We start from the raw sequence: 22,547 nt of genomic DNA, 5'->3' as shown, positions 1-22,547 counted from the left end.
AAGTTTTTATTTAAGCGTACTATAAGTATACTTAGTCTGTACTAAAAGGGAGGCAGTGTACTTTCATTTACTATCCATATATTGTAAACCAAAAATGTATTTAGTTGATATACATCCTACATTACAAGTATAAGTATAGTATACCTGCAATACTTATACTTGGAATCTAGTATACTTCATTAAATAATCTTCAAGTGTACTACTTTTTGCTACGAGTTACGTTTTAATTACAAAACAAAGTCTTAAAAAAGAAAACCTGCAACACTTTAGCAGACCTCCAACAAAGTATCTACAGATTATTGTTTCTAATAACGACTTGTAAACAAAACCATGTGACTAAAGATATCTTCATTCATTGGCCAGGAAGCACGAAGCAAATCAACTAGAGACAGAAATAAGAGAAGTCCTGCATTTTGCAATCCTTGTCAGGATAGTTTCTATTTGGCTCATGAATTTTAAAAAACGTCAGGTTGAACACTTTTTACTTTGGTACGGCGCAGGCATGCTGCGAGGCGGTTACCATGGAGACGAGGGCTAAGAAGGTTCGCTGATACGTGTTTATGACATATAGATCTGTCGGGAGAACAGTGAGAAGCAACGTGGATCTCGTTGAAAGTTGTCTTATTGAGCCTGCATTCATCGTTTCAATGAGTTTACACTCTGTTTACGTCCCGTAATCCCCGGCGACGGTGGCCGTTTTGGTTTCGTTTCTCCGCTCCAGTAACGGATTGTATCCAGACTGAGGAATCTCAGAGTGAACCAAAGCTCAGTCGAGACCACCTCCAAAGATGATCTCTGGGTCAGTTTGGGTGCATTCAGACTAAACATTGGTCCCGGATTATCGCGGGAAACGAACTGTGGTTCACTTTAAGCAGTCCGTTTGTCCCCGTTTCGTTTTGTCATGTTGAAGTTTATTTATTAATTATTTCAATCTCCTGCATTTTGGTTCCTGACAGATTTTAGATATGTCGGCTGCGGAAGTAACTTGGATAAAAAGAGTAAAAAACACCATCAGGACTTGAGACTGCAGTCTGATTTCAGAAATGATCGTTTAGTGAGAGTAAAATAGGCTACTCCTGTGGTTCATTGTATTTATAAAGATTTGATTATCAAAGAATAGTAAATAAATAAATAAAAAGACGAAGAAGAAAAGAGATTTGATTAAAAAATTAAAAAAAGAGTAAAGGCACAAGTAACATCAATATTGTTTTGACATTTGGAAACCAGCCGTGTCGCCCTCTGGTGCCCTATCAAGAAACTGCACACAAACATGATCAGTTGGCTGATATCTAATAATCTCAGGTGTTTTGGTATAAATTAAAAAGTTTATCAGATGATTACAAAAAATGTAAAATATTTATAAACAGTCGCTTATTTTGAATGCAAAAATTCTTCTTTTCTTCACATTCATCTTTCCATTTCCAAGTAAAACAAAAATTCACCACAGAGTCAGACAGTTTTTCTATCATTTTTATTTGCAACCAAGTACACAAATTATCAAAACAAACAATGAGTCTCAATGTTTGGTGAAGAGTAAAAACGTGACTCAAAGGGCCGGTCGAGCCATCAACATCTCCGAGGAGAGCGACACAATAAGAATCTCACAAGAAGTCAAGTTACCTGTGGAAAGATTACAGTTAGAACGAAAATACAGGAGACCAACAAGAAAACACGTCACAACAAAGCCACAGGGAACACACAATTGAACAAAGTCACATGTTAAAGTACAGAAGACGCTTCTGAAAACTGTTGTTTGTCTGAGGACTGAGGAAAGTGTTTGTACGTCCACGTCTTCCGCTGTTCTGGTTCCTGAAACGGACTGCATGTCTCCGTCTGGATGTGGAACCAAACCAGGTCTTTTCGGTTATAAGGCAACGACGTTCCGCACCGACTGAACCGCTGGAAAGGCGAGGAAGCACACCAGAAGGTCACGACGCAAACACAACCACATGACAAAGAGGTTAATCTACACACATCAAGAAAAAAGGTCCCTGTGAAGGACGGAAACATTAGCTGCCACGCCCATCGTCAATGCCGCCAACCAACAGGTGGTGGCGCCGTTTCTCCACATCTTGGTTTTTCTTTTTTTACAGCGGAGAGAGGAGATGATTTTTTTAAATCTTTGTCTCAACTCTGCTTCGCCACCAGCCCAGAAGGATTCACGGACTTCCCTCTGAATGTAAACATTTACTTCTGTGCAGACTTTTCAATCTAAATCAAACAGCTTTGACGAGCAGAGCAAAGGTCGACGTAAAGGTCACGCAGGTCAACACGAAGGTCTCTGCAGCAAAATCAGTCCGCAGAAAAACAGTTAGGGTTCCCATGAAACCAAATGGAGGTCTAGGTCTCCTTCAGGATCTACCGTGAAATAACGTCTCCGTTAACAGGTGAGAACGGCGTCATGTGACGCAGAAAGTCTACCTGACAGCCTGAGATGACCGAATACACTCTAAGGCCGTGTCAAACAGCCACGACATACATTATGCGCATTTTCCACGTATGAAATTTTGTTTTTTCGTGATTAATTCACAAGCGTTTCTTGTGTTCGTCGATGTGCTCAGATGTCCATCGAGGGTTTCGGCCGACGGGTTTTTACGTGAATTCACAGATGAACCATCGATGTATAACTTTAACATCGTGTATATGGCGCACCTGTCACATTAAAATCACGTATTTGACACATCAATCACTAATGAACTGCATATAAACAGCACAACATTCACACGCAGTTCATGTTCTACGTCGATTTACGTGTTCTTTGCGTGATTTATTTGTGATACAATGCAATGCAACTTTTCTCTGTTTTTCCACATACGACCAATTTTCATCCGTGCAATATTTGCTAAATGTATATAGTGGTTGTGTGACACGGCCTTCAGAGAGATCGCAGTTCCTCAATCCTGGTCTGTAAGATCCACCATCCTGTCTGGTTTTGGGCTTTTCTCTCTGTTCAAGCTGCTCCTTTCCTGAATCAGACTTTTCTGTGTTTTAATTGGCTAAACACCTGTTCCAGGTGATCATCAGCAGCGAATATTTATGGGATGGCGGGAAAAACGTCCAGAGTTGGTCAAAGAGTCTTCAATGGACCTAAACTACAAATCTTTTACCTCTAAGGCAGATTTGTTCTTTTTTTAAAATAGTTTTAATCATCAGAAGCTCAGTTTTTCGTATAATTTAGAAAAATAAATCAAGATTCAACCAAGGGGATCAAATTCTGAATCAGAATCAAATTGGTCAAAGATTTGTCATCAATAATCAACCACATTCAGGCTCTACAGGAAATGTCTTCTATCCGTTTCATGGGAACCTTAAAGTCCACCGGTACACCGTCTAAAGCAAGAACTCCGCCCCTCAGCTTCTCCACATCAGGAGAGTCAAAACAGAACAAATGTTTCAAAAATGACACGGAGGAATCTTCAGGAAGTTCATCGTTTGTTGTGTTTCTTTGCGGCCTTTGTGTGACTCTGATGTAAACAAAGCCTTTCGTCAACCCGGCAGTTGAGAGCTGTTGCAATGGCACGTGCGGTCTCTCGTGCTACAGGACGGCTAACAGTCACGGCAACGTTTGAGAGAACCACCGGAGGCGCTGAACACCCGACAGATCCGCCGCTCTAGGAGCACGTCAACAGGGTTCATCGATCTGTGAAGAAACGAACTCCAAACCTGAAACGTTTGTTCTCACCAGCAGACGACAGCCCGGTACGGCGTCATGGAAAAAATCACCAGTGGGCTACACGTGTGGCTGTTTGGTCCAGTTGGTTGATCTGAGTAGGTGTGAAGGCTCACCTGCAGGTGAACCTTGGTGCGGTTCATCACACTGTTAAGGCCAGTGGAACCAAAGACGGAGAAGGAGCTTGGTAGTTTAGAAGAGCCGAACCGCCATAACTGGATCCCTTTAGGAACCAGAGTACCCGTCACTGGAACCACCAAAGAAGATGACGGCGTAAAACTGTAAAGACTAGCTGGACCCGGTCCGTCCTCTTGACTGACGTTTTTTCGCATTGATCGGGGTCTTTTTGGGTGACCACGCCCTAAAACGAGGAGCTGCAGTCTCTGTTCCTTAACTGTTCAGTCAACACAGCTGTCTTAACATCGGGCTCAACCTTCACTGAAGGCGGGTAACAAGCAGCCATTAGGCCTAGTGATAAAACACTGCCTCACGTCCTGGCGGAGCGGTCCGATCCGTCCGTTTCCAAAAAAAAACATGTTCTTCATGATGACATGGCACCTGTCCTAAAGTAAAAAACACAAATATCTTTGTAGAATTTGTTTCTTTTGTTTTCGTCTGGTTACTTTAATGGGAGGAGCTCTCAGAGTAAAGGATTACCTTCTCTGTCGAGTTGGCAGTGGTTTCAGAAATGAATGCGTACAAAAGGGTTAAAAATTCTTAATGAACTATTAAGATCCTGCTGACTCACTAGCATTTTGTGGGACTAGCTTTGATTTTAGCTGGAAGGAACGGTGAGTGCAGTTTAGGCCACGCCCCTTTCTCAACGCGTTTGCTTTAGCCTGGCTGCGACAGGAACACCTTCACATTGGCTTTCTTGCTCTAATGTGTCATAACCTGACTAAAAAACAGAAGAACCTCCAAATTATTCCTGGGGACCTTAAGGTCTGGACCCTAAACCAGCGGAGCTGAAAAGCCCATATAATGACACTTCTTCCACAGTAGGATCTTCCCAGTTCATCCATCTTGTGTTCAGGAATGTTTTTTTCTTTTTGCTTTGAGCTCTTGGGTTTGGTCCAGACTGAGGAGAAACGCAGCAATCAGTCGCTGCTGTGACCGCCACAAACGCTCCTCCGGGGCGGGGGGGGCCTCTGACGCAGTTCTGTTTGCATCTGGATCTTCCCGGTTCCACAAAAAGAAAAGAAAGAAAAAACGCAGCGAAACGAGGTTCCCCCCAGAGACACCCTCCCTCAGACACTGATAAATGTTCGGCCCAGATGTTTCCACAAACATCCTGACCTAACTTGGGTTTGGGGGCGGGGCCTGAGTAATGCAGGATAACACTGAGGCAACAGGAGAAGCCACGTCTGGACTTGAAAGAAGTTCTGTTTACATTTCAGAGAGGATCTCAATGTAAAGACGGGTTCAAATAATGCTGGATGTTAAAGATTGTGGCCCCTCCCTCCCTCTGAGCTTCCTGTTTGAAGCTGATGGCATAACACTGTTTTGATGCAGCGGTGCGTTCACTGACGGTCTGGAGGTCAGAAAATGTGAATGACAGAAAAAGCACAGATTTTTCTGTCGGAATCACGGTAAATCTGAATTTTATGAATCTAAGAGAAATTTTGGAGAACTTCCTCTGCTGATGCAAAATCTGCTAAAATTCTTTTTTACATTTTCACAATTCAGACGATTCGAGGCGATTGAAAACTTTGTGTTTCTGTTTTTTTTCCAAATTGGTCACAGAAATTATCCTCAAAACCACGCAAGACGATGGAAATAAGACCCCGCCCACACGGACACCTTTGGTGAGAAACAACATCTGCTATTTTTAACTGCAGATTTAAATTTCAGAAGCCAAAATGTCTGATTTCAGAGGTACAGTGAATGCAGCACGACTTGTCGAGGATTTCGTTTCCAGTTGTGTTTTGCTCCCTTTGGCGTTTTCTCCCTGACACTGACTCCGCCCCCCTGATGCTCAGAGACTAATGCTTGTTTTGTTTTGTTTTTTTGCTGCTGAAACTTTCTGTAAAGTCTGACATCAGTTTGTGAAAAACCAGAAGCTTCCGTCTCTGTTGGCAGGTCGGCAGCGTTCAAAATCGCTTCTACGCTAAAAGACGGGAAGCTGAAGAGTTTGGTCCAACAGAACCAGAACCAGCTCAGAGGAATGTTTCGGTGTCGGGAGGATAAAAAACCTGTGCTCCAGAGCAGAAAAGTCCAGATCCAGAGACGGGTTGAGTCTAGAGGTTAAAGTTCCATCCCATAATCTGGAATATTTAGGTAAAAGAATCCCGTAAAACTACATTCATACTGTTTGGAGGAAGCACCGGCGCTTAAATGTGACGTCTGCGGTTCGGTTCTGCAGTTTTGCCTCCGCTTTCCCTGATCATGCGAGTTGTTCGCAGAGGCTAAGGCTTTTGGGCGGAGCTCCACCTTGTTTTGGACGATCATTGTCCTGTCCTTGGGAGGAGCTCCGCCCCCCTCCGTACCGCAGTGTCTGCTGGGTTTCAGCTCTACAGCGACGTCCTCCTGCTCTCCCTCAGGATGCCGTCCAGGCCGCTGAGCTGCCGCAGGAACCCTCGGTTGGGGATGACGCCTCGGTGGTCCTTCACCGTCTTGATGGCCTCCACCAGCGTCAGGTTCTGTCGGATCATCAGGTAGGCCAGAACCAGGGTGGCGGAGCGGCTCACCCCCACGGTGCAGTGGACCAAGACCTTCCCTGAGAATAAAGCAAAGCGCCGGCGTTACTCAAGTTGAAACCTCTACTTAAAAAGCAGAGTCAACAGAGAGCAAATTCCTTTCGCCCGTGAACCGGTTCCCGGAGCGTGTCGGACCCTTTGACTCCGGTTCTGTTCCGGGTTTTCGTGGACACAGACCTCCACTGCACATAGCTTTGTGGATGAACTCAGCAGCCGGATAGAAGTTGACGCTCATGTCGAAGGTGGGCGAGTCGTGCGCCTCGATGCCGTGATAGGTGATGTTCATCCCCGCGTAATACTCGGCTCCGCCCCTCCACTTGCTCTGCGCACAGTTCAGGATGTGCGTGATGCCGAGTCTGGCCAGCTCACGGCGGTCTGACGCGATGTTTCTGCGGAGAGGAGGAGGGAGGGCGTGAGGAACCGCCGGACGACGAACGGAGATGTTTCTGCAAACTGTCAGTGAACGCATCACATCAGCGGATCCTTCAGGAAAAAACTGGTTTAGCTCTGAGAGCCAAAACAAAAACTTCTCCTCCTCACTAGAACTAAAAACTTTAATTGTTTTGAGGAAATATTTGGTTGTTTATTAAAAATAAATAAATGAATATTTAGACTAAATGTTTTAAACTTTAACCAGATCATCAGCATTTATCTGAATCATAAAAATGTGATCGGATTATTATCCTTTAACAGGATCACCAGCATTTAACCGGATTATTGAAGTTTAACCAGATCACCAGTGTTTAATCAGATCATCTGCGTTTAACCGGATCATAAAAATGTAACCAGATTGTTATCGTTTCATGGAATTATCAGTATTTAACTGGATCTTCCACGTTTACCTAGATTATCAAATATTAAACAGATCATCAGTATTTAACCAGATCATCAGAGTTTAACCAGATCATCTGCGCTTAACCAGATCATCAGTGTCTAGTCAGATCAGTGTTTTAAATGGATCATCAGTGAATGAGCTTGCCCTTAGTCAAAGATTTTTTAAATTTTGGGCTCAAAGTCGGGTTCTGGGATTATGTTTGTGGTGAACAGGATAATGTCATCAGCATAAAGAGAAACACTACCAGAGACTGGAATACTAGGTCTTGAACGCAGAGTTCTGAACCTTGCGTTTGGTCTGTGTTCAGACTGGCATCAAGCGGGCCATTCTGATCCGGACCAAAGCTTGTAAACAAAACCATGTGACTAAAGATCTTGTCAGTCATTGGCCAGGAACTACGGGGGCGAGTCAAAACAACAAGAGAACGACGGACGTGCTTTACATTCCTTATCGGTACATTTAACTTATTAAAACTTTATACTTTACCGTTTTATATTTTACCGAATGTGGGGAACAAAACCTTTTACTTGTTAATTTGGTGCGGCGCTTCAGGCTGCAAGGCGATTATTGACAGGAGACGTGGCGTGTGCTTTAACTCAGGATGCTAGCAACTGCAGTGATGAGGAGCCGGCGGGCATGAAGGAACGCTGATAATGTTTATGACGTATAGATTGTCGGGAAAACAGTGAGAAGGGATGTGGATCACGTTAAAATTTGTTTTGATGATACTGAATTTATCAGATCACATTTCAGGGATTCACTGTGTCTCATCGTTGTGGTCTTATATCAGGTTGGGGAAACTACAAGGAAGCTTTTAAGATGATGTCACAGCAGTGCTTGCTGTGAGACACAGAAAAGCCTAAAATGTGTTTTTTCAGCTGTGTTAAAATAAACGTTCTGACACATAAACAGTTGGACAATTTTTCTGTCTGATAACACGACAACCGTAGATTTACATTTATCCGCGGCTCCTCTCCTACATTCCTACTCTGTTTACGTCGCCTACGGTGGCCCTTTTGGTCCAGTTGTTTCCCTCTGAGGACAGATTGTATTCAGTCTGAGGAATCTCAGAACGAACCGAAGCTCAGTCAGATTAGAAACGAACCGAGACCACCTCCAAAGACGGGTCAGAGAGCGGTTCCTGGTCCAGGACCAGGGTCCGCTTGGGTGTATTCAGACTGAAAATTTGTTCTGGATCATCAGGAGAAACGAATTATGGTTCACTTTAGCGTGTCCGGTCTGAATCCACCCTAAATCCACCCAACGTTTTACAGTTTTTGAAACTTTCAAAAATTAACTTTTAAAATAAACAAATAATCTTAATTTTAACGTGTGATTAATAAAACGATTCCACACAGTAGCAGAAATCCCACTTTTTTTTACTAGGCTAAAGGATAAACAAATAAATCCCGGAGATTCTGACCCGTTCTGGACCAGGATACCCTGTAAAAAAGCATGTTTTACAGTAAAACAATTGGAATGTGCTCCTGTGAGTCTGATCTGAAACCACAGCAGGATGGATCTCCATGGCCACCAGCCTGGGTTCAAACCATCTAGATCCATTCTGACAGGATTTCTGGAAAGTTCCGTTTCCATGATCCTTGGGGGAGGGGGGTTGTCCGGTCCAAACTCACTGGTCTCCGATGTAGAGCCGCGGCCACACTTCGTCCGCGTGGTTGCAGGCCGTCTTGCCCGTGCACAGCAGCCTCTCCAGCTCGGACACGCTCAGGTTCGGAGACGGTTCGGATTCTTTCCGGCTCGGAGACCTGGAGCTGCTCCGGGACCGGGAGAACCGGGACATGAACGCCATTTGTTCTGGATAAGAAGCAACCAACAGCTCAGAGCCCGAGGTTTGGGTCAGAACCTCAGCAGGGACATTTCTTTTGGGCCCGCGGACAGAATCGGACCTGTGGCTTCTGTCTGGGGGGAAAGTTCCGAGTGCTGGGGGCGTTCTCAAATATTCACCTGGATGATTGTGTCAGTGCGGGAACCGCTGCACGGCCATGTTGATTCCCTGGGAGGAAGAAGGATGAGGATGAGGAGGATGCGGCTGCTGCTGCCGCTCACACGCCCCCGGACGCCTTTCCCTCCTCCTCCAGGCGCAGCATCTCCATCTTCACAACAAGACCTCCACGAGTCGCGCGTGACTCCGCGCGCAAGTCTCCACTTGTAAAGCTACGCGTGAACGGACGTGTCTGTGGCGGAAAAGCGCGAGGGCAGTTTCTGGGGTGCGCGCGCGCGTAAAGCAGCAGCGGTTTGTGTACAGCTGTGGCCTTTGCGTGGTGTTTGGCGCCCTCTGCTGGACATTAAAGGAACACATCACTTCTCTGTAAATCCTGAAAATTATTGGGGACAAAATAATAATCCAATAAATGAAACAGTTAAATGAATATGAAGAATAATTGAAACTTTTCTGCCGGTGTTTTATCTCTCAGCGAGACATCCACAGAATCTTCTAAATTTATTTGCAGATTATTTTTTTAAATTCAGCAGTTGAGGACATTTAAGACGCGAACATGCTTTTTTTAGGACTTTAATAAGAGCCAATTTTACTTTGTTTAAATAGCAAATTAGCTGAATTAATATAAATACACAATGTATAAAAAGCTTGAACTTCTGAAAGAGCCGAAGAACAGTGAAACGAGAGAACAGTTAAGATTTTACATGAAAGCATAGGAGAGGACCTACAGTGAGAATATGTTTGTACACTTATTATGTGTAATGATGACATGATTGCCATTGTACGTTGGTTTTTATTTTCTTGACCTATTGTTTCTTCTTTCTTTAAACCTCCAGACAATTTGTAAATTTGTGCTTGAAAAACAGAATAAACTGAAGTAAAGTATCTTTAAACAAGTCAAGCTTTGACTTGACTTGTTTAAAGATGTCAAGTTTTCCGCTCGATGCCAACATTTCCGATGGTGTTTGAAGGTGTCATGACGTCATAATTTTGCGACTCGCACGTGAACGCAGCAGAGATGGCGTGCGAGCGGCTGCAGTTTCATGAAATGGGTTTAGACGACCGTCTGCTGAAGGTAAGAGTGCCTCCAGAGAACTCGGAACAGGTTCTGTTGGAACCCAGCGGAAACTCGAACCAGCAGGTTCCGGAAAAACTCCGTAGAATCGTTTTGAAACCACAGAACCCGAGGAGGCGAGGACTGTGCTGCTGCTGCTGCTAGCTCCCCTCGGCTCGTGTTTGTTTGGCAAAATGACGAAGAAACTCGTGAAATTAATAATTATAAATACGTTTTATTCCGCAAGTAATATTTTTAGTTTAGTTTTAAGCATCACTAGCGGCACTCGGTGACTTTAAGTCGCTCCAATGTTCAAAAGAAAATGCAGAAAAAGTTTGGAACTCGTGTTCGATTAGATTTTATTTTATTGAGAATTGTTATTCGGTAAAACCTTTATATAGATTAAATTCAAATCCTTTTTAAGGGACCACTTTTGTAAGAAACATGCGTTTATGGGATCCGCAACAGAGTTGTCTCTTCACCAAACAGCTGATTTAGCTACTTCCGGTTACTCTGTCTGACAACTTCCGGCTCCCTAGATTCCACTAAACTGAAGCTGTTTGTGTATTTTCTGCGTTCCTTGTGTGACTTGTTTAGACTGTTTCTGTTTGTTGGATGCTTGAATAGTTACTCGGTTGATTTAATTTACTTTTGTTTACTCATTCAGTAGATATTGGGGAACTGGAACTAGTTTTTCTGGAGTTCTGCTGCTGCTCCTCCATGTTTGTAGTTTATATCCTATCTTGCTGCTTCAGTGACTGTTTCACTAGTAAAAGGAAACATTGTTGTTGTGATAACATCCTAATAAAGAGTCCAAAATGATATGCAATCAGCGTTATTAAAGGCAATTTTTTGCGTTAGTGTATATTGTAATTTATTTCTTTTTAAAAAAACTATTTTCCTACATATTTCTATTTCTTCGTGTGGTTTCTTTTTTTAAATTATTGATTGTTCTCCATGTTTACTGTGTGATCTGTAATTTCACGTGTGCCTTATGTTAAGATATACATTTACATGAATTTCAAATAGTTTTAAGGAGATTATTTTTTATAAAATCCATATTTGTTGGGACATAAATTTGGGTTATAATATTCTTTTTGGTCAAAATATGAGGTTTTTTTTTTTGTGAAAAATGTTTTAGCGTTGGTTCATTCAGGCTTTGAAGTCACGATTTTTACAGAGTTGTTATATGTTTTAATCTTTAACAATCTTTTATTGTTTCACAATACTGAAATAAAAAATTTAGTCTCCAGGAAGACGTCAGTGTTGGTGAACCTGATGCATGTTCAGTTAACTTTAAGTAATGTCCTAACATAAATATTGTCATATTGTTATTTGATGTTTTTAGGTTTAAGTTTTAAACAAAATTAAAGTATTTTAACTCAGATGTAAAAAGTTTTCTATTTTATTTTATTGGTTCAATATCAAGAAATGATCCGTATTTTTGCACAAACACCTTTAAATCAAACTGTACATTAGAAAAATTCCTGAAAAAACTGTGTTTTAGTGAAACGCCGATTCATTTGGACAAAGAGACGATCAAATAGTCAGAAAGCTGAAGTTTTCTGCTCGTCGCCAGACTTTGACTTTTAAAGACGACTTGTTTCATCAGAAGGTTTTCTGTCCTCATGACTCCCTCTGCTGCTCCACAGGCGGTTGCAGACCTGGGCTGGTCTCAGCCCACCCTGATCCAGGAGAAAGCCATTCCTCTGGCTCTGGAGGGGAAGGACCTTCTGGCTCGAGCTCGGACCGGATCTGGGAAAACCGCCGCCTACGCCGTTCCCATCATCCAGCACATCCTGACCTCCAAACAGGTGAAAATGAGAATGGGGTGCAGAATCGGAAACACCTGCCGACTCGTCCCCGTCACCGGCTGTTCGCTACATCGTCCACAAAAACATCATGAATGCAAAAAACATGAAAACCACAAAATATTTAAAACACTTTCCCACAAACGGTTAACAGGAAAATTTAAAAATTATAAGGAAAATGTCAAGAAAACATATGAAAGAGTGAAATGTATGTTGTATAAATTAAAGCCGTTCGTGACATCCTGTGGCTTGCAGGCGCTACGCCCCCATTACCCCCTCTTTCCTCGCCTTGGGGGGCTTTTCTTTTGGTTTATTTCTATAGCAACCATTTTACGTTTTGGTCGTCTGGAAGCGATAAACTTCAGGGCTCCAGACTGCGAGCAATTGGTTGCATTTTGCGACCAAAATTTGAGAGTGTGCGACTGAATTTTACATCCAGTCGCACATGTGCGACCAGTAAATTTGCCTCCCCCACCCTCCGTATTTTTTTATACATTAAACGTGGAAGGGGCACGTCAATGATCAATGAAATAATCAATGAGACGCAAGCCACACGGACGCAGGCAGACACACACACTCGCGCACATACTCATGAAACGCGAGCACGTATACTCTCGAGTGATGCCTGTGTGTGAGGCGGCCACTGCGTGTGAGAAGAATAGGGAAAGCCACTGTAAGTGGCTAAAATGCGTGGAGGGGGAGGGGCCTAGAGATAATCGAGCGCGCGTAAACATCTGTGGGAAGGAAACTGAGACAAATATCACAACCTGATATGTGCGTCTGAACTATGGGTAAGCAAACTATTGATTCGTTCTTCCGACCTGCAGCTAGTGTACCAGTGCCAGAGTGTACAGCAGGGGTCTCAAACTCGCGGCCGCAGGCTATTTGCGGCCCCCAAGATGATATTTTGCGGTCCCCGCCTTAATATGAAGGTTTAATGTTACTGCAGCCCGCCAGTTTGTATGAATGACACTTTTTCATTGTCGTGCGCGGAGCTGACCAACCAATCACAGTGGGGTATATGACTCTTGGGGGCGTGACAATGACAGGGTTTTGCAAGCAGGACACCTGACAGCCCCCTCCCTCCCCGGACCACATTAAGAAGTTCCTTACTTTCCTTTTGAACGTATTTATTCGCTCGTGATTTTCTACATACATGCAGTCCGTCCTGAACTTTTCTCTGGGTCTCACAGACCCGGAGGAAGGTTTAGGTTTTGGTTATGGCGGCGCATCAAACGGTTTATGCACGGCCGTTACGGCAGCACACCGCTCCCGCGGGAGTCGGGTCAGCTGAGAATAAATGTCCCACGCGTACATGCGTGACAGCTAACGGGGCTTGAACTTTAAACACGCAAAAACATTAGTTTTAGACACACTGAAAATACGTGGGGAAAATGCAACGATAGACGTGTTTGAGATGAACCAGCACCTCGCCTGGATCGTTGGGGAGACGGGGGGGGGGGGGGGGGCTGTGAGATGAAGGCGAATCTGCAGCAAGACTGAAGGAGGACAGGAAATTGGAATTGTCCTTAACATTCAATTTAGTTTTAATATTCTTCTCCCCCTTAGTATGATCTGTGTTATTACATATTTTATGATTATTTTAATGTTTTGTAATGTATGTAGCCTTTTTTAATGAATTGGTATTTTAAATTATTTTAATTAATCACTCCACTACAAAAACCATCAGGACACATGTCCCATAATGCATTGTTTTGTAGTCTCTAGTTTCCAGCTGTGTCCGGGTAGGTTTGCCCCTTGCTCCCACCCCTTTCTCGCGATATTTTTGCGATGATTGACAGTTGATGTTGGAGCAAAAACAAAAATATATGTCACACACCAGGTGATCTGCGCAGCGTTGAGTCCACCTGGGTGATCTCAAACACGCTTATTGTGCATCTTGGCTGCACCTATTTGGTGTCACAAAGATAAATTTCCATCCGTTTTCTTTACTTATTTGTACTGTCATGACAGCGATGGTGCTGTCAGTTTACCTTGTTGCTGCATCTTCAAAAGTGCAGATTAAAATGTGACACTGCATTTGAAACAGCACATTGTAATTTCTGCATCTATTATTAAAGTATTTATTAGTAATACAGTGGAAATTAGTAGATTTGGTTATAATGTTGATTTACGGTATGCGCCCCTAAATTTTCTGGTTGCGCCCCTAAATTTTTCAGTTAGGGGCCACTGTGCTCCTAGTGAAAAAAGTTAGTCTGGAGCCCTGAACTGGTTGATATAATTTTTATAAGAATCTGGAAAAGTAAATTTTTTGATTTCCCTTGGCGACGGAGGTTTTGTTAGCCACGCCCACATTCCTAATATGTTCATATTGTTTTGTTCAGCTTTTTATTTTAACAATATTCCAGTTAAAGTTAGCATTTCCCTGTGCCAGCAGCGGTGAAATGCTACCTTTGCTAGCTCGCCGCGCTAACTTTGTTCGAAATGCCAACAGTTTTTTCCCCAGAGTAGCTTCCCAATGAGGTCGGAGGTGATGGATCAAAATTTCTAGGAAGATTTTCAATTTGTATGTGGGTACGGGGTCATTAAATTTAAGTTCCTGTGAATCTGAAAATCGGCAAATGTCACTTTTTCCAAAGAGTGGCGCCAAGCCGTTTGATGGAAGGAAAACCTCGGGCGTTTCCTCACCCCGTCGCTTTCGTTCCTCTTCCCTCAGAGCGTGCGGGAGCAGGCGGTCCGGGTGCTGGTCCTGGTTCCAACCAAAGAACTGGGCCAGCAGGTTCAGACCATGATGAGGCAGCTGACATCCTTCTGCTCCAGAGACGTCCGCGTGGCCGACATCTCCAGCAAGGCGGACGTCTCCTCTCAGAGGTCGGTTTCTGCCCGTCAAGGGTGGGAGGCGGACCCGGTTCTGCAGAACAGCTTAGACCAAATCCAGCTGATCTTGTCTGTGGACAGGCCCATCCTGATGGAGAAGCCCGACGTGGTGGTGGGGACGCCGGCCCGCGTGCTCGCCCACATCAACGCGCACAACCTGGACCTGCAGGCCTCCCTGGAGGTCCTGGTTGTGGACGAGGCTGACCTGATCTTCTCGTTCGGCTTCGAGGCCGACCTCAAGAGCTTGTTGTGGTGAGAAGTTCTGGTGTTTGTCACGTTCTGCTGAGGCTTTTGCTGAGAAGATGAAGGACAAACCCACCGTGACGGAACCGGTTCTGACCTGTGTGAAGAACAAAACCGGTTCTGAGATGTGTGAGCTTTAAAGAGGAGGTCATTGTTGCTCCAGCTGTTTCTTTGAGGTCACGTTGTCATGGCAGCCAGTCAGTGATTATTATGGTCTGCTGAATGCTCTCATACTAATATGTTTGAACTGAACTTTATTGTTCCGTTCTTCAGAGAACAGATAGTTTTTCCTGTTTGGTCAGGAGAGGATTTCTCCGTATTTGACCTTCAATTCGTGAATTTTTTGCTCTCCAGCCACCTGCCAAAGATCTACCAGTCCTTCCTGATGTCGGCCACCTTCACGGAGGACGTCCAGGCTCTGAAGGAACTGCTGCTGCACAACCCCGTAAGCTGCCCTGTTGAACTTCCTGGTCCGTTGGAAGCTGCTGGTCCAGGAGATAACGTTGTTCTCAGATAACGTTCAGAGGTTCTTCTCTGGAGCTTTTTCTGAACAGCTTCCTAAATGCTTGTAGTCGAATCGGAACGGTCAACTCCTTCAAATGTCAAGGCTGAGCATTCAGAGGAAATGTCTGGAAAAGAGGTCTCGCTTTAAAAAAACGTTTTCTTTTTTTCTGATGGCGGTCAGAAGACTGCAGATCCTGTGTGTACAATGATGATCACTCCGACAAAAACATAGCAGGCAGCTGGAGGTCAGGAAAGAACCGCCCACTTTTTCCACTGAGGTGTCAATCATCCACCTTTGGTTTGATGAACGGAGGAGAAAATGTCTGAGCAGAAGCACAAGGGGGCGCTGCACCTGCATCTACTCTGAAACGCGTTTTCTGGGATTCAGTCGTGACCGGACCTCCCCGGTTCTGTTCTGACCTGGACCCGTGTCCCCTCAGGTGGTCCTGAAGCTGCAGGGCTCTCAGCTGCCCGACAGCAGCCAGCTGCAGCAGTACACCATCAAATGCGAGGAGGAGGACAAGTTCCTGCTCGTCTACACGCTGCTGAAGCTGCAGCTGGTCCGCGGGAAGACGCTGCTGTTCGTGGGCGCCGTGGACCGCAGCTACCGCCTCAAGCTCTTCCTGGAGCAGTTCAGCATCCCCGCCTGCGTCCTCAATTCTGAGCTGCCCGTCCAGTCCAGGTGAGGAGAGCGGCGCCGCCGCCATTCGCACGGTGGGAAGGGAGCGTTGAGTAAGCATCTCTCCGCTCTGCCGCAGGTGTCACATCATCACCCAGTTCAACCAGGGCTTCTATGACATCATCATCGCCACGGACGAGCAGAGTCTGAGCCCTCCGGCCGGTTCCTCACAGACCAAAGGAAAGGAGAAGAAGAACGCAGACAAAGGAGGGAAGTGAGTCTGACTTCATTTCTGAGGACGGATTAACTCAGGTTTGAACTGGGTTTTATCTGGACTATTGCAGGATTAACTCAGGTTTGAATTGAGATTAACCAAAATTTAATTTAAGATTAACTTTGGGATTAATGACTTCAAGAGCAATTAATGGATGAACTCAGGTTTTATTTTGATTCAACACTGGATTATTTTTGGTTTAGCTGCAGATTAATTCAGGATTAAATGGGTTTAAATCGGAATTACTTCAACATTAATTCAGGATCAACTCTGGATTAACTCAGAATTAACTCTGTTAAGTCAACATGAATTTAAAATGAACTCAAGTTAATTTAAGATCAAATCAGGATTGATTTAGGATCAAGTTGGGTTTAACTCAGGTATAACTGGAAATCAAAGTGGATTCACCCTGAGGTCAACTCGCACTTAATTTGGGATTAACTCAAGTTTAATTAGAATTTAACTCATGATTAACTCTGCTTTTTTAGTTTGATGTTTTTTCTAAATTTAAGGTGTTTTATACATTTTTTTTTTTGCCACATTCTTTTTATTGAATTTTCAAAGTCATAAAAAAAATACATAAACACAATTTACAATTACAAATTTCACTTGAGTCAGCCATTACAAAAATTACAACTTTATCAACAGTTTTTAGGTAATGCTTTCTCTTATTCACAGTCTTTTTTTAACCCCCCCCAATAACAAGAGTGCCTCTCCTTGGATATTGACAAAATGAAGAATATAACCTTAACACACTTAAAATTAAGAGAAGAAAAAATAATAAATAAAAATAAAAAAACAGAGGTCTGCGTACCATCCAAATTAACAATCAACATTCTATTCCAGAGGATCCATATTCTTTACAAAGTGTATGAAAGGTTGCCATATATTTTCAAATTCTTCTACTTTGTCTTTCAAAATATATGTAATTCTTTCTAAAGGGACCCCTGACAGCATTTGTTGGAACCATTGGTTTATGCTTGGACTGTGAGTGTTTTTCCAGCGTTTAGCAATACACATTTTAGCATGAATCAAGCTGAGATTTATAAATGCCCTCTCATCTTTGTTGTAGTGATGTATTTTAGGAAATATACCTAATAAGAAAAGCTTTGGCTCCAGTGGGATCTGTTTTAAAGTAATTTTCTCTATTGTGACTTTCACCCCTTCCCAAAAAGTTTGTATACATTTGCATTCCCAAGTACAGTGGAAGAATGTTCCTTTCATTTCCATACATTTGGAGCAAACATCTGGTATATTTCTGTTATATTTATTTAAATCCGCTGGTGTTACATATGTACGCATTAACCATTTGTATTGTGTTAATTTTAGTCTCGAGTTAATTGACACCTTTTGAGCTGCAGCACAAGCAGCCTCCCATTCCTCAGTTGTAATTTGTTTCTGGAGATCTTCTTTCCAAGCATTTACTTTGTATTGTGAACTTTCATTTGAATTAGACAAAAACAGATTATAAAACTCAGAAATGGCACCTTTTTTGGAACTGTCTCTCACCATGAACTTTTCTAAAATTGAGCTTGGTGGTTTGTTGAGGGTCTTCTGTGCTTTCCTAACAAAGTTTCTGACCTGGAGAAATTTATAAAAATGTTTTTTGCTTGACTCATATTTATTTTTTAATTCTTCAAATGACATCATGATATCAGAATCTGGAGAATATAAGTCCCGGATGGCGGAAAGACCCTTTGCTGCCCATATTTTAAAGGTGGCATCCGCTCTACCTGGGGTGAAGAACTTGTTCCCCCAAATTGGGCTGTATTGTGATAATGGTTGAGTTTGGTTCATGTAATTTAAGACTCTGAACCATATGTGTATCATGTGTTTAAGAATTGGGTTCTTTGTCTCTTTGCGCAGCTTTTTTGAGGTGTTTGAGTTAAGAAATAATGGGAGGGGCAGCTTTAGATCATGGGATTCCATTTCAACCCAATGAGGTGTATTTTTGACTGTAAAATGAAACATTATAGATCTAATCTGTGCAGCCCAGTGGTACCATTCAATGTTTGGACTTTTTAGTCCTCCTCTGTCAAAGGGAAGATATAGTAACGTCAGACGGAGTCTTGGTTTTTTGTTGTTCCATATAAACCTGGCGAAAAGTTTCTTTAGTTTTGAAAATAAGTCTAGAGGTGGTGGCAGGGGTATGTTTTGAAAAAGATAAATCAGTTTTGGGAGTACACTCATCTTTAATATATTTATTCTTCCCATTATTGAAATTGGTAGTGTCATCCATTTCTCTATGGAGCTGTTTATCTTTTCCATTATAGGATCATAATTTGATTCTACTACCTGTTCTAGTCTTGGTCTGATGTTAATTCCCAGATATTTGAAATTGTCAACTACATTAAATTGGATAATTTCAGAAGTTGGATTTTTTCTTTCTTCTTCATTAAGTAATAAAATAGAGGATTTTGTTTGGTTAACCCTGTATCCAGAGACATCACCATATTTTCTGATTATTTCCATTAAAGAAGGTATTGATTTTCTTAATTGAGAGAGAAACACAATCACATCATCTGCATATAAAGCTATTTTGTGTTCAACTGAACCCACCGTGATTCCATGTGTTTTATACATTTTAAAGTTCGTTTTTTCTTCTTTACAGTTTAGTAAAATAGTTTGTCTTTTAACTAGTTCCCAATAATAAAAGAACTCAAGCATTAGGTTCTGTCGTCCTGGTGTTCTGTGACTGCCCCCTGCTGGTGGTTTGAGTGAGCTGCGTCTGTTCAATCTGTCAGTTTTTCCATCAGGATTACTGCTTCATAAACGTCTTAAGGCTGTTGGTTCAAAGCCCCTCTGCTGTTGGAACTGCAGGATCTCTAAGGTTTTTTGTTTTTTGTTGGAGTCAAACACACCAGGAAGTCTCTGATCTCCGATGAGGATTGTCTCCTGGGTTTGTGGAGCTTTTGAATCATGACCTTTTTTTTCCTTTTAAGAGCAAAAGATAAGGAGTTTGGAGTCTCCAGAGGCGTGGACTTCCAGAACGTTGCCAATGTCATTAACTTTGACTTCCCCACGACGGTGGAGTCGTACATCCATCGAGTCGGCAGGTACCTGCCGCCGGAGTGGGCTCTTTGATCTCCCTGTCCATGTTCTTTCTTTCATGACGGCTTTTTTTCCCGGCTTTTGCAGAACGGCGAGGGCGGACAACCAGGGCACAGCGCTGTCCTTCATTTCACACACAGAGCTCCCCCTGCTAGTAGAGGTGGAGGAGGCTCTGAGCACAGGTGAGCTGCTGTGGCTCAGCGTCTGTCAGTCTGGACGCTCTCTGGTGTTTAGAGTTTTATAATGACATCTGGAAGGACAGCTGTAGTTTATCAGTGAAGGTTTGCTTGATCTTCTGAACGGTTTTGAGGTTTTTTTTGTTGGTTAAACTTCATAACCCAAACGTCTTCAGATCTGAAAGTTTGAGTTTGGACACAGAGAATGTGAAAACGAGTCTTTCTCTGAACCACAAACGTCTCCCGGTTCTCTCAGATAACGCAGAGTCGGTCCTGAAGCCGTATCAGTTCAGGATGGAGGAGATCGAGGGCTTCCGGTACCGCTGCAGGGTGAGCTCCGCCTCCTTTCTGCCACACGAGCAGCTTCGCAGCCCTTTTCCCCGCCAGCGCTGACGCGGCCGTGTTTGCAGGACGCCATGCGCGCCGTGACCAAGCAGGCGGTGAGGGAGGCCAGGCTGAAGGAGATCAAGCAGGAGCTGCTCAACTCGGAGAAGCTGAAGGTCTGACACTCTGATGAGGATGAGGATGAGGATGCAGGAGGAGCTGATCAGAAGCTTCTGTTTCACAGACGTACTTCGACGACAACCCGAGAGATCTGCAGCTGCTGAGACACGACAAAGACCTCCACCCCGCCGTGGTGAAGCCGCACATGAAGAACATCCCCGACTATCTGAGTAAGACGCCCTCATCTTCATCAGTTCTTCAGCCGTTCTGAACCTTCCACAGATCTTTCAGATGAACTATCCGTCCGTTTTGTACAAGTTTGTTTCCTCAAAGCGACGTTCCCAGTAAACTCTGCTATAAGAAAGAGGCCCGTCGTTGTAGAAACGGCTTCCCGCAGTGGGAGATCGGCTTCCGCCTCTTAAACATCATGCGCTCCTTTCCAGTTCCCCAGACGCTGAGAGGCGTGGTCAACCCGCTGTCGGGCAGGAGGAAACGGTGGAGGGTCAAACCCCCGGCGGAAGGAGTGGCGAGGAGCAGCTTCAAGGTGAGTCTGAGGCTTCAGATGTTCAGGTGGGCGGAGCTAAGACTGTTTTAGGGACTCTGCTGAACATGAAAGCGTCTAATAACATTTATCGGAATGAAAAAATTATTTAAAAAAAACACTTAAAGCCGTGAGCAGGGTAGTATGGCGCTACCTGCCCCTGCCGCCCTCACTCTACCCTTCTGCCCCTAACACCCTGGTCGCAACTGCATTTCACAAATATATTTGAAATTAACCCTTTTTTCAAAATGGCGGCTTTTCTGATGGTTTATCTCCATAGCAACCATTTAATTTTATGGTCGATGGGGAGTGACAAACAGGTCGATGTCATTTTTGGAAGAATCGGTAAAAGTAAATTTTTGGATTTCCCTAGCAACGGACGTTTTTTGTTAACCACGCCCACATTCCTAATATGTTTATTTTGTCATTTAGTTCAGATTGAGCCAAACGACTCCTGTATTAATTTCACACAATATTCTGGTTTAGAAAAAAGAAGTACACGCCATAGGGAAGCGCCACTTTGCAAGCTCGCCGCGCTAACTCAGTTCATACAATTTTAGGCCCACATCTTCTGAAAAAAGCTGCCTTTGTGTTTCATTCCGAGTGTTTTTCTGCCATCCTCCTCTTCCTCCTCATGTCCCGAGTTTCTCTGCTTTTTGTCTCTGCCAGAAGAACGACCCGAGCAGGAATCCGCTGAAGAGCTTCCGCTACACCAGAGGCAGAAACAAAGCCGCCAAAGCCGGGAAGTCGTAGTTCGCGCGAGGCTGGAGCAAGAGCCGTTACCGTGACGACTGACAGACTCTTCCTGCATATTGACGGCCAACAGAGACAGGTGGTCATTGAAGACTCTTTCGTGTCGGAGTCGTCTGAAGGGGTTCTTAAAAAGCTCTGCTGCTTCCTGTGGACTGAGGAGCTGTGGTCAACAGGGGGCGCCACAGGGTTGGAGATGTGCTCCCAAACTGAGGAAAATCAAACAGAGAGCCTTTTGTCTGCTTTTCTTCAGCCGCCCTTCCGTGGACAGAAAGTCTTCATCCTCCTGCAGGTTCAATCAGTTCCTGAAAACCCGACGGCCGATTTAGCTCACAAAAACGTCTTTCTGTTTGGATCTGATGGTGGAAAACTCATCCAAACATTCAGACGTTGAAACTGTTTGTTGTGTTTTTTTGTTTATATTTGTTGTTTCAGAAATCTGATGATGACAAAGCAGTTTTCGTCTGAATTCCCTGTTTTATGGGGTCAAATCAGCTCAAAGGGAATGAAAAACTAGATTGAAAATGAATAAAAAGTATATTTCAAATTGTTTTGAAAACTAGAATTTTCATGTTTGGTCTTTTCTAAACCGGAACTGCAAACCGGGTGAGTTTTATTCATAGAAACAGAAAAATAGCGATTTTACTGCTGACTGTTCTTTGGAAATAAACCTTTACTTCAATTTAGCCTAAATGTTGATTAAAAAACATTAAATAAGAAAATTATTGTAGATTAAGAAGCTCTGTGCCATGACAGTAGAAAATAATGTTATTTAATAATTTTCTTCTTAATCATCTTGCCTGGACAAATAAAGGTTATGTAAGGGTTAATGGCCGACGAAGTGTGCGGTTACTACTTTTTAACGCACGCCGTGGAAGCCTGAGCGGAGGACGGTTGCTTCCGCGAAGTGCGTTAAAAAGTAGTAACCGCACACTTCGAAGGCCATTAACCCGCTTATACCATGGTCACTTACAAAAGCAATACATATTAACCAGGTTTTAGTCCTTAATTCTTGTTTTTTTTTTTCGATTTGTATCACTTTTCTCATAAACAGCGTACTATATGTTACGTGATGCGGCGC

The 22,547-nt window shown here is 43.5% G+C and overlaps 2 protein-coding genes across 2 annotated transcripts; one reads left to right on the top strand and one right to left on the bottom strand.

The window, feature by feature from the left end:
- Nucleotides 1-1,456: 1,456 nt before the first annotated feature.
- Nucleotides 1,457-10,085, bottom strand: dusp26 (dual specificity phosphatase 26). The gene is made up of 4 exons (XM_004074622.4): nucleotides 9,167-10,085; nucleotides 8,836-9,016; nucleotides 6,544-6,755; nucleotides 1,457-6,386 (listed from the first exon to the last, which is right to left on the bottom strand). Exons 2-4 carry the CDS (start codon nucleotides 9,009-9,011, stop codon nucleotides 6,181-6,183), a joined length of 594 nt encoding a protein of 197 aa, XP_004074670.1. The 5' UTR covers nucleotides 9,012-9,016; nucleotides 9,167-10,085; the 3' UTR covers nucleotides 1,457-6,180.
- Nucleotides 10,086-10,130: 45 nt separating this feature from the next.
- ddx56 (DEAD-box helicase 56) lies at nucleotides 10,131-22,028 on the top strand. The gene is made up of 14 exons (XM_004074479.4): nucleotides 10,131-10,236; nucleotides 11,868-12,029; nucleotides 14,704-14,858; nucleotides 14,946-15,116; nucleotides 15,462-15,552; nucleotides 16,052-16,293; nucleotides 16,370-16,504; nucleotides 19,447-19,560; nucleotides 19,643-19,737; nucleotides 19,988-20,061; nucleotides 20,142-20,231; nucleotides 20,300-20,405; nucleotides 20,619-20,719; nucleotides 21,386-22,028. Exons 1-14 carry the CDS (start codon nucleotides 10,180-10,182, stop codon nucleotides 21,467-21,469), a joined length of 1,677 nt encoding a protein of 558 aa, XP_004074527.1. The 5' UTR covers nucleotides 10,131-10,179; the 3' UTR covers nucleotides 21,470-22,028.
- The last annotated feature ends 519 nt before the right edge of the window (nucleotides 22,029-22,547 follow it).

This window comes from Oryzias latipes, chromosome 12 (genome assembly GCF_002234675.1).
Source record: "Oryzias latipes chromosome 12, ASM223467v1".
Lineage (NCBI taxonomy): Eukaryota > Metazoa > Chordata > Actinopteri > Beloniformes > Adrianichthyidae > Oryzias > Oryzias latipes.
Note: the sequence above shows the minus strand (reverse complement) of the source record. Positions and strands in the feature narration are given on the sequence as shown.

Excerpts from the sequence above, each read along its gene's own strand:
- dusp26 (XM_004074622.4), bottom strand. The coding sequence starts at position 9,011 with ATGGCGTTCATGTCCCGGTTCTCCCGGTCCCGGAGCAGCTCCAGGTCT. Across the intron at positions 6,756-8,835 it reads CGGCTCTACATCGGAGACCA|AAACATCGCGTCAGACCGCC; the intron begins GTGAGTTTGGAC and ends TCCTCTCCGCAG. Across the intron at positions 6,387-6,543 it reads CAAAGCTATGTGCAGTGGAG|GGAAGGTCTTGGTCCACTGC; the intron begins GTCTGTGTCCAC and ends CTTTATTCTCAG.
- ddx56 (XM_004074479.4), top strand. The coding sequence starts at position 10,180 with ATGGCGTGCGAGCGGCTGCAGTTTCATGAAATGGGTTTAGACGACCGT. Across the intron at positions 16,505-19,446 it reads AACGCAGACAAAGGAGGGAA|AGCAAAAGATAAGGAGTTTG; the intron begins GTGAGTCTGACT and ends TTTCCTTTTAAG. Across the intron at positions 19,561-19,642 it reads TACATCCATCGAGTCGGCAG|AACGGCGAGGGCGGACAACC; the intron begins GTACCTGCCGCC and ends CGGCTTTTGCAG.